The sequence below is a fragment of the Eulemur rufifrons genome, chromosome 18 (assembly GCF_041146395.1).
Source record: "Eulemur rufifrons isolate Redbay chromosome 18, OSU_ERuf_1, whole genome shotgun sequence".
NCBI lineage: Eukaryota > Metazoa > Chordata > Mammalia > Primates > Lemuridae > Eulemur > Eulemur rufifrons.
The window spans coordinates 47131053-47147312 of NC_091000.1; the positions used below are offsets into that span (position 1 = coordinate 47131053).

Sequence of the window (16260 nt, forward strand, 5' to 3'; positions counted from 1 at the left end):
CACACATATATATACACACACATATATATGTTATCTCTTTCACACATACACATTCACATACACATGCATGTACACACAGAACATGTACTTCGCATGTGATCTCTTACAGGTTAATCTACCTCTTTGCTGAAGACCAATGATAGAGGAAAGTATGTTTCCTTTAGTTCTATACTACTTCAAAGTTATATGCTTTTAAATGATCTAATTCCAATGTTTTCTGAAATAAATACAAAATACACACATGTGAATGTCATACCATGGTTTACTCCTGCAAGCTACATTGAAAAAACACTGTTTACCCAGAGGTGGTGAGAGAATCTGCTATTGATAGAATCTTGCATCACTAAAGAGGTCCGTGGAACAAATTGTACCCCTTTTGTTGTCACAATGGATACATATAGGTTAAAAAAATTAGAAGCGCCATTCTTTCAGGCCCTGGGTTGAAATTCCATCATGAAGAGGGGTTGTGTTTGTAGATAGGATAATGCCAGAACACTCTCATTTACTAACTGTGTGGAGATTTTGTATTAGATTTTTGCATTAAATAGTAGGAAAAAATCTAGCCTTAGAAAAGTTAAGAATAAGAGGGATGAAAGAAATGAAAGGTATTTCTTGTTTTTCATTTTGTTTGTTTTTAAGTGATGTCATCTATATTTATTAATATAGACCAGTAAACCGTGGCAGTGAGAGAATAACAGACTGCACAGCCATGCAGCTATATGCTGGGCCAACCCTCCAACTCAAGGCCCTCTCGCAGCAAAGCCCTATGTTTAACCATAGGACTTTCAAAATCAGGTGCTGGCCTTTATTAATGGATGAGGTTACCAATTTTCAGTGTTGTTTTTTCTATATAAGCCTCCCATGTTCAAATTAAGTTTGTACTAAGAAGTTCAGAACTTTTTTTTTATTGGCTTTTAATTTCCAACAGACCTTTTTATCGCAGGTCACAGGAAAATAATTTTTCTGTTTCAACCCATCGCATCACAAATTTGCTTGCTTCCAAAGTTGGAGGGAAATTTTAAATCCTGCTTACTGTTATTGCAGAGAAAAGCATGAAACCTCACCAATCCTAACTGATCAGTTCCCTTGCCTGTTGAAAATGCCCTCAAGGCTCGTGCATCTAATCATGGGAAGAATGTTCCCAAGGCATAGCTACAAGTCTTAGGACCATTATGTAATTACGTTTGGAGAGTTTTTGGTGATAGAAATTGTATTTTTCATTTCTATAGTGTCCATTTAATTCTTTTTAATTTTTTTTCTTTTTTAGCTTGCCCTGAAGGTTCAGAACAATTCTTTTATATAGATTCCAATTCTCTCATGAAATTCATTCTTTCATCAATTTTTGTCCTATAGTCTGTGGTCTGTTTTTCTTGAATGTCTTAATTGTAGCTATTTGAAAATTGTAAGCTGTTAACTCCATTATCTATTAATACATATGTGGTCCCCAACACCTGGGCTGTGGACCAGTACCAGTCTGTGGCCTGATAGGAACGGGGGCTGCAAAGCAGTATTTACAGCTGCTCCCCATTGCTCACATCACCGCCTGAGCTCTGCCTCCTGTCAGATCATTGGTGGCATTAGGTTCTCATAGGAGCATGAAGCCTACTGTAAACTGTGCATGCGAGGGATCTAGGTTGTAGGCTCCTTATGAGAATCCAATAACTGATGATCTGAGGTGGAGCTGAGGCGGTGATGCTAGTGCTGGGGAGCAGCTGCAAATGTAATAAATGTCATGGGCTTGAATTATCCCCAAACCATCGCCCCCTCAATGGAAAAATTGTCTCCCATGAAACAGGTCCCTGGGGCCAAAAGTGTTGGGGACCACTGATCTACATCATCTGTCCCTCCTCTTCTATTGTCATCCATTCCCTCAATTATCAGTCATATGATCTTCCCTCTTTTCATTTGTTGTAATTTTTAATCATATTCCAGACATAGTGTATAATAGAACCATGGAGGCTCTGGGTAATGTATCTTCCACCAGTGAGAATCCTCCCTTTCCATGGTTAGGATTGAGTTGGGTCAGGCTGGGGTGTAGACTTAGATTCAGTCTACCTCTTGCTCCCTCCTAATCTTAGGGGTTAGCCCTCCTGGGATTTTAACAGAAAGTCTGGGAAGTCTTAAACTCTAAAAGATTCTGGGAGATTAAGTTCTGCCCTTCAACAACATTCAGCTTTGCTATTTAGTGTCCTGTTCTGTGCAACTTCAAAGTTTGGCAAATGTCTTAATGAGAAAAACTGTGATAGAGACAGGACTACTTTCCCTGGTTAGTGTCCCTAAGAACAAAAACTACCGGCAGTTTTACTCTATCTTTTTGAAGCTTTTGGTCTAGCTCTCTAGCTTCCTATACAGTCCATTGGAAATGGAAACATCTGGCCATGCATTTGAGATATGTTATGTTTTCACTCCAGCCTTATATGACTATAATGCTGGTTTCTTTTTCTTCTGGCAAAGGTTCTCTGTCTGGGTCAAGCCCAATCCTTAGCTCACACTCAGGCTTGGCAAATTCTCCCTGGGGGAGAAATGCTTTTTCTCATCAGCTCAGCTCAGAATGTTCTTCTCCTGTCTGTAGTTCTCTTCCATATCACCTTCGTCACTTCCACAATTCTCTAATGTCTTTGAAAATATGATTGGTAAAAATTTATCTGACTTTTTCAAGTACTTGCAGTGGAAATACTGGCCTGCTATAATCTAGCATATCCTGCCTAGAAGTGAAAGTCACAAAAGACTACCTTGAATGTGATAATAAATTGAGTTAGTGAAATGGAAGCAGTTTTTATTTTCTGAAAAGGAAAAAGTAAACACTAAGGTGGATATAGAGTATAGAGACAGTTGTCAATGAAGCTAGCTGTCATGATTTAAAAAAAAAAAAATCCAAGGAATTATCATTAAAATAATATCTTCTGTATTGCACTCACAAAATAACCAGAAATCACTCAGAATTATTCAGTACAAGCAGGGACAAGGTCATTAGGGAACTTAACAGTTCACTAATCAGTTTTCATTTATGTAAAGAAATGTTTGCTTCTCTATTATTACATTTGTGGAATAATACATGAACAAACCCTCAAACTTGCCATCATCAAAATAATAAATAATTAAGAGGAAAATGTTCAAATAAACCATACATTGAACTTACCAAATAATAATTTGATTCTGTTTTCTACTTTGTTTTATAAATCCCTTTCAATACCTGCTATTTTATGTATACACTATCAAATATTTAACTATCTTGAAATCTCTGGCTAGTAAAAATATTTTTAGGTTTCTACTAAATTGTGGATTTTTGTAGACTACCTACATACACATACACACAAACACGCACACACTAAACATCTTTTTCAGTCATAATATAGTTAATTCATGGCAATTAAAATACTTAGTAGTAAAATTTTCATTTGAAAACTATCACTCAATTTTTGCCTCAAGAACTGGTCACTAGGGCTCTACATGGAAAGAAGAAGAGATAGAGACTCACTATAAAAATGATCTTTGATTGAGATCTTCAAATGAAAGTTGTAAAGTTCATCCTAGTCTGTTTATATACTGCTAATATCAAAAACATCTTAGCATCTAGTAGTTCAGTTCAATGGAAAGAAGTAATTTAGACCACTTAGAATATAAACTCAAACTTTGTATGAAAGGGAAAAAATACTTAATGTGATTATTTAGTACCATAATATTCTGTTAATTTCTGCCTTATTCAAAATTTTATGTGTAGGTGATATTGAAATACAGCATGCATACAGAAATTGCAGATACCTTAAGTGTAAAGTTTGATGACTTTTCACAAATTGCATATCATAACCAGCATCCAGATCAAGAACCAGCACATGACCAGAACCCCAGAAGCCTGTCTCCCCCATTTCTCCGTCTAATCACTACTCCCCAGGGGAAGCACTATTTAGATTTCCAAAGCCACAGGTTTGTTTTGCCTGGTTTTTCATTTCATGTAAATGAAATCATATAGTATGAACTGTTTTGTATCTGACTTCTTTAGCTCAACATTGTGTTTGTGAGAATCATTCTTATTGTTGTATGTCCTTATAATTTGTTTATTCTCATTATAGTATAGCATTCCAATATATGATATACCACAGGTTATTCTTAGCTTATCTTACTTGGCTTATTTTTTCCCCATAAGAAGGTTTAGCTCCATGAGGACAAAGGTCTCTCTCTGTTTTGATCACTGACATATATATATCTTAAGTCCCTAGAACAGTGCTTGGTACAGAGTAGGTGATTTATGAGGATTTACTGAATTATGTTAAAACTAATTTTTAGTTGCTCAACAGTTTTCTAATGCACAAGTGTTTGGAACTGCAAGCCCTGCATTAACTCTCTCTCAAGTCTGTGGTTCTCCCCACCAGTCTTCTTAGTGCTCCTTTGACTTCTTTGTTCCTCAGAGTGTAAATCAGGGGATTCAGCAGAGGAGTCACCAGAGTATAGAAGAGTGCAATGCTTTTGTTCACATCCTGTGAATAACTGGAGGGAGGCTGGAGATACATGGAGATGAGTGTACCAAAGAAAATGATCACTACCAGGAGATGCGAACCGCAGGTTCCAAAAGCCTTCCGCCTCCCCTGGGCTGACTTTATCTTCAGAACTGCATGAGTAATGTGACCATAGGACACTAAGATGAGTGAGAGGGGTACCACCAAGAAGAAGACACTGACAGCAAAGAGTTCAGCCTCGTTGATGGAGGTGTTGGTGCAGGCTAGTTTCAGCATCACTGGAACTTCACAGAAGAAATGATCCACTTGGTTTTTACCACAGAGGGGAAGAGTCATGGTCAATGCTGTCTGAACCACAGAATTGCCAAATCCTGTAAGCCAAGCAGTTACCACCAGCTGCAAGCAAAGTTGGGGATGCATGATCACCATGTAGTGGAGAGGGCGGCAGACAGCTGCATAGCGGTCATAGGCCATGACAGACAAGAGGACACACTCCACTCCCCCGAGTCCCAAGGCAATGAAGAGCTGAGTCACACAGCCACCATAGGTGATGGTCTTGTCCTTCCCCTTGAAGTTGACCAGTGTCTGAGGAACAGTACAAGTAGTCAAACAAAGATCCATAAAAGAGAGATTGGAGAGGAAGAAATACATAGGGGTATGGAGGCGAGGATCTGCAATGGACAAGAGAATAATGGTGCCATTGCCTAGAAAGCTCAAAAAGTAGATGATCAGGATGACCACAAAGAGAGCTGTTTCCAGCTGAGGTCTGTTGGAGAAGCCTAAGAGAATGAATCCAGAGAAGGTGCTATCATTAGCTCTTTCCATCGTACCCTATGGATTGGTATTAAGAGGCCTTTTAACTTTTATCTTGCATGTTTAATCCATGTCCTTTTTCCTAGAGTCAGTAAATAGAGCTTGATTGAGAGGTGTTTTTACAGTTACTTCCTTGTTGGCAAGAAAGAGGGTGATAAATAGTTACTATATATGAGTGTCTTCCATGTTATAGGCACTGGCCTAAGTACTTTGCATGCATTTTCTTACAACTCTATGAGATTGTCATTATCATTATCTCTGTTGAATACATAAAGGAACTGAAGGTTAAAGAGATTCAGTAAATTTCCTAGGGTGTCTCACTTAATAAATGGCAGAGGCAAGATTTAAACTGACTCTTGTGAACTAAAACAAAATCTTAAGCCCCCCAGCCGAATGAATGGAGCCCCTCTTGGCCAAAGGGACCTCATCCCTTGCAAAAAAACCCCTTAAAGCTGAGTTGCAGGCCACGAGAAGGGAGGTCAGACATGTCTAGTTATGCCCTGTCCCTTTTGGAGTTATTCTTTGTTACAATAAGATACAAAATCATTAACAAGATTAAGGCCAAGTAAGGCAAAGGTTAAACCACACCTGTAGGCCATCAATTTACTTAACAGATCACTTGAGTCTCCACATTTGTCTGGTGGCTTGTAGTTCATTAACAAATTTCCTTATCTTAACTTAAAACATTCTAAGCCTTTAGACAAGTCTAGCTTCATTTCTTTAACCAATTACAAATCAAAAAGACTCATTAAGCCCACCTATAATCTGTAATCCCCCACTTTGCGATATCTCACCTTTTGGAGCCAAACCAGTGTATGCCTTCCATGTATTGATTTATGACTTTACATGTAATTCCTGTCTCCCTAAAATGTATAAAACCAAACTGTAACCCAACCACAGTGAGATCACTTGCTCAAGGCTTCTTGGGCATAGCTCTCCAGGACATGGTGGCACATATTTGGCTCAGAATAAACTTCTTTAAATTATTTTACAGAGTTTGAGTTCTTTTCTGTTGACACTTTACAACATTATTTCTTCACTGCCAGGGACACTGTGTTGTTGTTTTTTTTTTTATGATTGTATGAACTTTAAAGATAACTTGAGTTTCTTCGAAAATTAAATCTAATTTTCCTGAATAAGTTGCAAATTTTCTACTCCCCTGATCCATCGATTTTGGGTTTCCATCAAGAATTGAAATATTTTAGATTGGCTCTTCTATTTATTTTTTGTGCAGAGAAAACATTTATTTTCTGAAGATGCATATAAAACTTAGTATTTACCAATTTTATTCAAAGAGGAATAATGTACTTTAGTGAATAAACCAATGAAGTCTTTGACTACTAGAGCCTAGAATCATGTTTATTGATTGGAAAGCTTCTATTGAAAATGATTTTAGAATTCATTGTCTCCAAACCTCATATTCCAGGATTCTTGAGTAAGCAACATTGATACGATTTTCAGCAAAAAAAACCTGGAACCACCAGTCTAATATTTAGTCTTTCCTTTTTTCTCACTTTATAATTCAAAAATTTTTTTCAGTGTAATAGAATAATGTATTTTTTCAGCTTCTCACTCTGCACTTCCTAAAATACCAAACTCACAAAAACAATCTTTTCTATTAAAATCACTGGGCCTGTTCTTAGAAATTTCTCTCTCCCTCTCTCTCTCTCTCTCTCTCACACACACACACATGCACCCCTATGATTCAAGTTTAATAGTAAATAATATCTGACAAAGAGTGATGTCTTATAATTTTTCCATAGCCTATAAAATAGCCTGCCATATGGTAGACTCACATAAAAACTTTATAGGATAAATGGAAATATAGAAGAAACTTAAAAACTGTAATAGCCTATAGATAATGAATTTAGGGGTTATAGAACTTTATACATGTACAAGAGAAAAAAGAAAATCTTGAACAATAGTTATTAAAGAGTCATATTAGCTCTCGAATAAGAAAAACTTTAGCTACCTGAAAAATGTGGATTCTTTGGAAATACGTAGTTTAATTTCCATTTCCTCTAACACATTAGAGATACATGGCAATAAACAGCCATGAATATTTAAACTTTAAATTGTTTTTTAATGCTGTGTTGTGTAGAAACTTGCAGGCTGTTAACTTTTTGTAAATACCACTTTTCTATTAGCAAAACCCATGACCAGTGAAGAGGACAATTTGCCTTCTTTCCGTTATGCTTTTCCTGTTGGATTCTTGACTCTCCTAATTGTTCATATTCTTAAATGCTCTTAGTGATTGCTTTGGTGGTAGTTGTTACTATGGTGCCAAAGAATGTGGTTAACTTCTAAAACACAATAACATGGGAATCAGAATACTTGTATTCTATGTATAAATTGCCATTAATAAACTTTGAAATTCTAAAGTCTACATTGCTACTTCCTAGCCATTTCTCCTTACAAATAAAAGAGAGAAGGTTATTAACTTTTAGCTCTTTACTGAACTTTATAGATTTATGTCCCAACAGTTTTAATGCCATATTTTGAATAAGAATTCCTCAGTTCTAGCACATTCTTCAATGACAACATGGTTCTTAATTTCTATGTTTTCCAGACTATCAGGCCATGTTACAAGATACCTAGAATCATAAAACTGCTATTAACCCCTGGAGTTTGTTTTATCAAATGTTGTTAATGCTTACCTTTGCTTCTTTCTCTGTCCTTGTGCTTTAAGGTTCATAAAGAGGGTGCTTCTCCAGCACACTATGGTGCCCAGCTGAAGCCTCTTACAATGTTTTAGAATAGTCTGTTATTTCTTAGAGATCACCTAAATGCCTCATAACTTAGTGTAGAACATGCTTTTAAGCGATTGTGTTCTTCTCAGTGATGCACAGAAGGTGATCTGAACCAAAAATGCATATACTGTGACAAGAGCCATGTATAATTCATTATAAACACAAACATATAATTAAATTAACTTAGGCTATTTAAACACAAATTTCAATATGGTTATATTAGTTTTCTGGAGCTGCCATAACAGAGTACCACAACTGGATGGTTTAAGATAGCAGAAATTTATTGTGTCACAGTTCTGAAGGCTAGAAGTCCAAAATAAGGTGTCAATAGGGCCATGCTCCCTCTGAAACCTGCAGGGGATAATATTTCCTTGTATTTTCTTAGCTTCTGGTGGTTTACTGGCAATTCTTGGTGTTTGTTGACTTGTACCGGCAGCACTTCAATCTCTGTCTCCATAGTCACATGGCATTCTCCTCTCTCATGTCTGTCTCGTCTACTGTTCTTCTAAGGATACCAATCATATTGAATTAGGGCCCATCCAAATTGGGTATAACCTCATCTTAACTTGATTACATATGCAAAGACATTATTTCCAAATAAGATCACATTTACAGGAACTAGGAGTTACAATATCAACATATTTTTTGGAGGGACACAGTTCAATCCATAACAATAGTGTAATGTAATCATGTCTGCCAAGTTGCAATGATTCTTTATTATATAATAAATGCCTGCCACACAATGGTAAGCCTAAAATGCAGATATTAGTTCTATCTTATTCCAAGTTCATCAATGAGGTACACTGTGATCATGATAATCATTAAGATTATTATTGATAATGTTGCTATTTCTCTCATTTGTATTGGTGTGTGTCTAGCAGAAATCTACAGTAATAGAAAAAAACTGATTCTTCTTACTTGTCAGGAAGTAAACCAGTGATGGCTTCTCTCTTACACACGTTTGTTACTCTTTGCAGGTCTACAACATCAATACACGTTGGATGCAATGGTAGGTTTAAATGGAAGAGAAAAGACTTACATCCTCTTCTCTAGTGCAGAGGTATTCAGCTAACCTAGAGTTCATATTCCTCTTCCAGTCTAAAACTTACTCTAAGTAAATAGCAAATTCATGCATAGACAACAATTCTGCAGATAGTACCATCATTTTTTAGGTCTAAGGAATCAGGAGTGAAATGAACAACCTCAGCTGGTTTAGGGAACAGTTTAAATGACTATAGAGCTAAGAATATGACATCTTCTTCTACAGAAGAATAACAAAGATTATATACATCCAACCACCTTCTAGAAGAAGTAAGATAGTTTTAGAAGAACCACCATAGTTCTACAAAACTAGAAAGTTGTCATGTTATTAGGGAGGTGAAACCACATGAACTTTCGTCTCCCAATTATAGGACATTCAGTGAGTACCAAGTGGTAAGTTTGGTCATGAAACTAGAGATGGGGTTAGGGATAAGGTAGGCAGAACAGTATCCTTAAAATAAATACAGATACACATATTAAAAATATGCTTTAAAATATGCCACCCTCAGACAGAATAATCCCTGAAAGGGGTTAATTATCAAAGGCAAGGAAAATGTAAAATGCTACTCATTCAGGATCTGTTAAAGGTGGTACTAATTCTTTTTAAATTATTATCATAACTTGTGTCATCCCCAAAGTTTTCCCAGGAAGACTATCCACTCATTTTATAGGGTGTTCCAGTGCATAAGAGAGAGTATATATGAGAGTGAACAATTGAGTCTGTGACTAAACAGAAGTTGGAATCTGTGAAGTCTAAGTAATCTGCCCATGAATAAAGGGGCTGCTGTTATATCTGAGAGATATTTTTATAAGCCATCAAAGTTAAGGTACATGCTTTAGGGACTGAGATACGTCAGAATGTGTTTATTTCTAGTGGCCCCAAGAGTGTCCTGCCCATGCAACTCATTAGCCTGAGTTCAGGTATCCAGAGTTTGGCTGCCTCTGGAGAGCAGACAAAGAGGAAGACTCTGGAGAGGTGACATCAACAGATGGTCAGTCTTTTGCTGCCAAATTGACTAGGAATGAACCAGTTGTCTCTACTTATACTTCCATTTCCCATACCTAGCAGTTTGCTTGCTTTAAAAAATTTTTTTGGCCAGTATTTCAATTCTTCATCCATATTTTCAAAAATATCTCTTCTTACTTAAAAGAGAAAAAAGATCTCATTAAGCATAAATTTTGGTGCCTTTTCTCTTTCATAATTAGTTATATGTTTGTGCTTGCTAAAAAAAAAATTGTTTTCCAATAGTGCTATCAACTCTATTACCTTCCTTCTTTGTTGAGACCTTGTCAGTCAATCATGTCTTATCTATTTTACCTTCAGTTTCTGATATCCCGGTGGCTCTTTCTCCATAGCCTAAACATATGCTCACGTGAAAAATAAAAATAGAAGTTAAACCTTCTTCCTTCTCATACTCTTCTAGTTCTCCTCTTCCATTAATTTACAATATTTTTGATAGGACACAAAAAAATCCATGTTCTTTTCTTCTCCCATCAACACTTCCAAATGCCTTCTTTCCCCACCACTCTGGTGCAGCTGCTTTCAGTGCAATCTCCAATACACTTCCAATCACATAAAGTAGATGAGCTAACCATCCTCTTACTAAATATAATCTGGCTTTGAGGATCTTCTCCTCCTATAAGAAATTATGTTACACGTTGAATTCTTTCTTTTTGTTTTTCTGTTACCCCTTTTCTCAGGGTTGATTTTTTTGAGGGATGTTGTCCCAGTTCTTTGGCTCCTGGCTTGGAAGAATCACAAGCCAGGCCACTGCAACAGAGTATTGACAGACACTTAGCATTCCACACAATTTTCTCTCAGGATCTTCAGTTTCCCAAAGGACAGAAAATTCCATTACTCTTCTAATCATGATGGTATTAAATGGCAACATCTGGTCTAGCATTCAGGGCAGAAACTGGAGCTCAGAAGAGCTTCAAAAGAAACCACCAACTCTGATATTAGAAAAATAAATGTTATTGGAAAGCTTAGCAACTTAATAAGTCTATAATGAGTCAAGATTTATGTAGCTTCACTTTGTACCTAATATTTCTGTATGTTGGATATGAAAGGTAAATAAGGGAGAAAGAATACTATATATTATGAGTCATAATAAAAGATCAACTTGGTGATACTAATGTGTGTACACACACAAATGTATACATACATGTAAAATATTTTGTAGGCATTGGCTAAATACTTACGAAATATATTCTTTGCAGAATTATATTAATCATCTCTTGTGGTGGATTGGGAGGCAAGTTGAATAAAATGCAAAAAGAAAAATATATTCAAAGGTGATGGGAGACAACAATGAGGGAATAAAGAAAAAAGGGGAGATAGAGAAACTGAATAATTCATTTAGAGGTAGCATCTCATCACTCAAATGAGCATCTCATCACTCTTCACTTGTGTGACTAACTTCTGAGGCTTTACATACCTGAGAAGTTTTATCACACCCTTATATTTAAATTACAATGTTACTGGATAAAAATCTAGGTTTGAAGTAATTTCCTTCAATTTTTTGAAAGTAATACTCCATTGCCCTTTTGCATTCAGTGTTCCTTTGAAAGAATTTGATAGTGCATCTAAGTGACTTAGACAAACAAAATTCAAATCCTATATGGATGAATATAACTTTATGTCAGGGTTCAAACAATCCCACAGGTAAAGTTTTAAGGAAATGAGCAAATCACAATCCAAAATCACAATAACACACAAGGAAATACAGGTACTACGAGGAAGAACAAGGTAGAAACAAAAGGGATCAGAATCAGTTTTGTAAAGACTTTGGATTTTTGAATTTTTAGATGTGGAATATAAAATAAATATAATTAATAGGTTTTGTTTTGATAATTAAAAGAAAGTACTGAAATTTTGAGTAAGAAACAGAAAACTGAAGGAATAAAAGACCAGAGTCTGGTCCTGAACAAGGCGCTGAATTATGAGGAATGCTGACTCTCTCCCTCAAGTTAAATTCCAAATAAACTAGGAGAATAAATAGAGAAAACTGTAAGAAATCCAGAGGTATTAGCTGTATATATGCAGGATGATGGTTTAACCAGGGGTAGAGAACTCTCCAGCACAATGGGTATTTGGAATCAATTTTTAGCATGCAGTTTGGGTTTGGGGGCTGTCTGCAGAGGGAGAAAAATTGAAACAATAAGAATTGTCACTATGATATCAGTGATTATAGAGAGAAAATTGAAGCACTCCAGAGACAGAAACACTTTCAAAATTGAAAAATAAATTGACAAAATCCAATTTTACTCCAGGAAAACTCTCTTTTCATTCTTTTAAATGGCCTTTACTACTTTTCTACTTCAGACACAAAAGGTTATTATGCTTTTTTTTTTTCATGAGATAGGGTCTTGCTCTGTCACCCAGGCTGGAGTGCAGTGGCTTCATCATAGGTCACTATAACTTCAAATTCCTGGGGTCAAGTGATCCTTTTACCTCAGCCTCCCAAGTAGCTAGGACTATAGGTACGTGCTACCACATCCAGCTCATTTAGAAAATTTTTTTGTAGAGATGGGGTCTTGCTATGTTGCCCAGGTTGGTCTTGAAATCCTGGGCTCAAGCAATCCCCCTGTCTTGGCTTCCCAAAGTGCTGGGATTACAGGTATGAGCCACCACACCTGGCTGTTACTATGATTTTTAAGTTTTAAGAAAATAAATACAAATAATTGTCTTTAATAAAAAGAAAACATTGTAATACAATTATTAATATTTGGATTTTTTGGCATTGTATCAAGGCTATGTTTAGCAATGTCTACTTGAAAATTTTAATTGAAAAAGTAGCTATTTAAAGGGCTCACCAAGATAGAACCCTTGTCCTTAATATGAATCAGTGGGAAGACACTTGAGAATATATTTCTTTTTTTATCACTAGGAAAATGTAGGATCACAAATCCCACTTCTTCCATATAGTTTAGAAATTAATCATGTGTAACTTTGCACAAGCACTATAATGCTTGCATGTTTATAAATGTGTATGTCTGCATACTTGTAAACATACAGCTTTCATATTCACTTTTATCATTGTCACTTTTAATAGTCCCTTAAATAAAATTTATATTAAAAAAGTGAGAACATTTATACTCATCCTGATAAATCCAGATACATGTTAAATTCTTAGCTCCACTATTTGTGGTTTGTTTGATAATGTTTCCTAAGCTATCTAATGAAAAGATTCAGAATGGTTCATTTGTTTTCAAACATAAAATCATATCAGAATCTCACAAGGAACTTTTTAAACACAAATATTTCTAGACTTACTAAGCCTCACAATTTCTGGGGTTGGAATTGAAAGTATATATATCTCCAGGTAATTTTAATGCAGCTGATCAGTGAGGCAGTATTGAGCTCAAAAATTTAAATGATATTGCAGGCCAATGTCTAGGCTAATGCTCTATCTCTTCCACATGATGAAATTTACAGATATCAAAAGATTAAAGTAGTACAAGTATTTTGGTACTCCATTGGCTCAATTCCATGGAAAAATAACAATCATACAAACTACCAATGAGAAAGAGGATCATCATATGATTTTTGCTAAGGCAGAGCTTCTGTCAGTTAATCCACGGTACTGAAACAGTTACTTATGGTTTTGTTGGATTTTAATTGGATGTGGCTAGCTTGGAAAGGAGGAGAAAAGATGATTTGATGTGTTGAAATAATATGCTATAAAAATTAAATTTTGCCTATAATTTACCTAATCCTCGGCATCATATTTGGAACTTTATAATACATAGTCTCAAGCTCCACCCCTGGAGGTTTTTACTGGGTAGGTAGGAATATTTAGACGTATTTGAAAATTTCACTTCAAGAATTATTTCATTCTATTAATAGAATAAGTAAAAGAAGCAACCTTAGAAAAAGTGACTGTCACCTTGCTTTCTAGACACAAGCCTCTTCAGTGCACCCTTCACGTCCTTGTTTCTCAGTGTGTAGATGACAGGGTTTAACATAGGGGTCACCAAATTGTAGAAGAGGGTAAGGAATTTCCCTTGGTCCTGAGAAGAATTATTTCCTGGTTGCATATACATATAGATTATATTCCCGTAAAACAAGGAGACTACAGTGAGGTGGGACCCACACGTGTTGAAAGCCTTCCTTCTTCCTGCAGCCGACTGGATTCTCAGCACCGCCAGGGCAATGTAGCTGTACGAGATGAGGATAAGAGACAGGGGCACCAAGACAATTATTACTGACAGGATGAAAACAGTGCTCTCCATAGCCACTGTGTCCACACAGGCGATTTTTATCAGAGCTGGCATCTCACATAGGAAATGTTTCACCTTACATCTCCCACATCGTGGTAGCTTCATAGTTACCGGAGACATAACTAGGGAGTTGAGGAGTCCAACCCCCCAGGCCACAGACACCAATTGCCAGCAGAGCCGAGGATACATAATGACAGAATAATGAAGGGGCTTGCAGATTGCGGTGAAGCGGTCATAAGCCATAACCGCCAAGAGAACACATTCCGCGCCACCCAGCCCCAGGAACATGAAGAGCTGGATGGCACAGCCCATGTGGCTGATGGTCTTATCCAGCCCGCCTAGGTTGAAAAGTAGCTGGGGGATGGAACTGGTGGTGAAGCAGAGGTCTAGGAAGGACAAGTTAGTAAGGAAGAAGTACATGGGCGTGTGGAGAGAAGGGTCCAGGCGGGAGACCAAGATAATGAGGATGTTGCCCACTAAAGTCACAAGGTAGAAGATGAGGACAAACACAAAGAGGATATGCTCCAGCCTGGGTCTGTCTGAGAAACGCAGTAAGATGAACCGTTCCTGGCAGCTCTGGTTGGTCATGACAGCAGATCATTGGGACATGCCTGCAGGGAAGTGATAGGAACATAATGTGTTCTTAATGAAGCAGGCTAAAGAACACACAGAGAGACAAGGGTAATATCAAGGAATTATGCAACATAGTTAAATAAAATTTCAATATTCCATGGAGACATAGATTATATATTTGGGGAAGAATGTCTCTTCTTATTGGCGTCTTTTATTTCTTTTTGAATACCAAAGTACAGCTCATTGCAGAATATTTGGAAAATACAAACATATATATAAAAATAATAGGAAAAGATCGTTCACACTCCAGAAACAATCACCATCGCACTATTGATTTCTGTCTTTTCTCATGAGTACATATAATTTCACACAACCTATATCATAGTGTGTTTAAAATATTATATTCTAGATTTTCTTTCATTAAATATTATAGTGTGAGAACTTGCTTTGGTTTTAAAATTCTACAAAAATAGGCCGGGCGCGGTGGCTCACGCCTGTAATCCTAGCACTCTGGGAGGCCGAGGCGGGTGGATCGCTCAAGGTCAGGAGTTTGAGACCAGCCTGAGCAAGAGCGAGACCCCATCTCTACTAAAAATAGAAAGAAATTATATGGACAACTAAAATATATATAGAAAAAATTAGCCGGGCATGGTGGCGTGTGCCTGTAGTCCCAGCTACTCGGGAGGCTGAGGCAGTAGGATTGCTTGAGCCCAGGAGTTTGAGGTTGCTGTGAGCTAGGCTGACGCCATGGCACTCACTCTAGCCTGGGCAACAAAGTGAGACTGCCTCAAAAAAAAAAAAAAAAAAAAAGATTCTACAAAAATAATCATCATTAATGTCTGTATAATATTCCTATAGCTATGGCATGATTTATCTAGATATTTCTCTGTAGTTGGTTATTAAGGATATTTCCTATATTTTAAAGTCTTGATAGAGAGATTATGGAAGTACCTGTTTTACTACACTCTAAACAGCATGCTTTCCCCCAAATCACCGGCAACTGTTCACTTCAATCATTATTTTGAGTGATATCATCCTTTGCATTGGACTCAAATACCACAAATACCATAATGTTGATTATTATTAAATCAATAGATTTTTATTTGAAATACAGAATAAAATTTTTTCTGAATATCTTTGAGTGAACAACAGATAATTGAGAAAGGGGTGTCATAATGGTAAAGAGCCCAGACTCTGGAGCATGATTTCAGATCCTAGTAATGCTATTAAATAGCTAAGAGATCTTGGACAAGTTACTTAAACACCCTGTGCCTCAATTTTATCATCTGTAAAATGGGCATAATACTAGTTTTTAAAAGAGTTGTTTGGAGGATTAAATGAGTTAGTATTTGATATGCTTACATTTTGGTTAAGAAGACAGATATCAAACAAAACAAATATATACT

General features: G+C 36.6%; 1 protein-coding gene across 1 annotated transcript; it reads right to left on the reverse strand.

Annotated features, from left to right (window-relative positions):
- Positions 1 to 13927: 13927 nt before the first annotated feature.
- On the reverse strand, positions 13928 to 14869 carry LOC138398797 (olfactory receptor 2W3-like). Its single transcript, XM_069493265.1, has one exon. It carries the CDS (start codon positions 14867 to 14869, stop codon positions 13928 to 13930), a length of 942 nt encoding a protein of 313 aa, XP_069349366.1.
- Positions 14870 to 16260: the final 1391 nt, after the last annotated feature.

What these genes read in the sequence shown, in the direction of transcription:
- LOC138398797 (XM_069493265.1), bottom strand. Translation starts at nt 14,869, where the DNA reads ATGACCAACCAGAGCTGCCAGGAACGGTTCATCTTACTGCGTTTCTCA.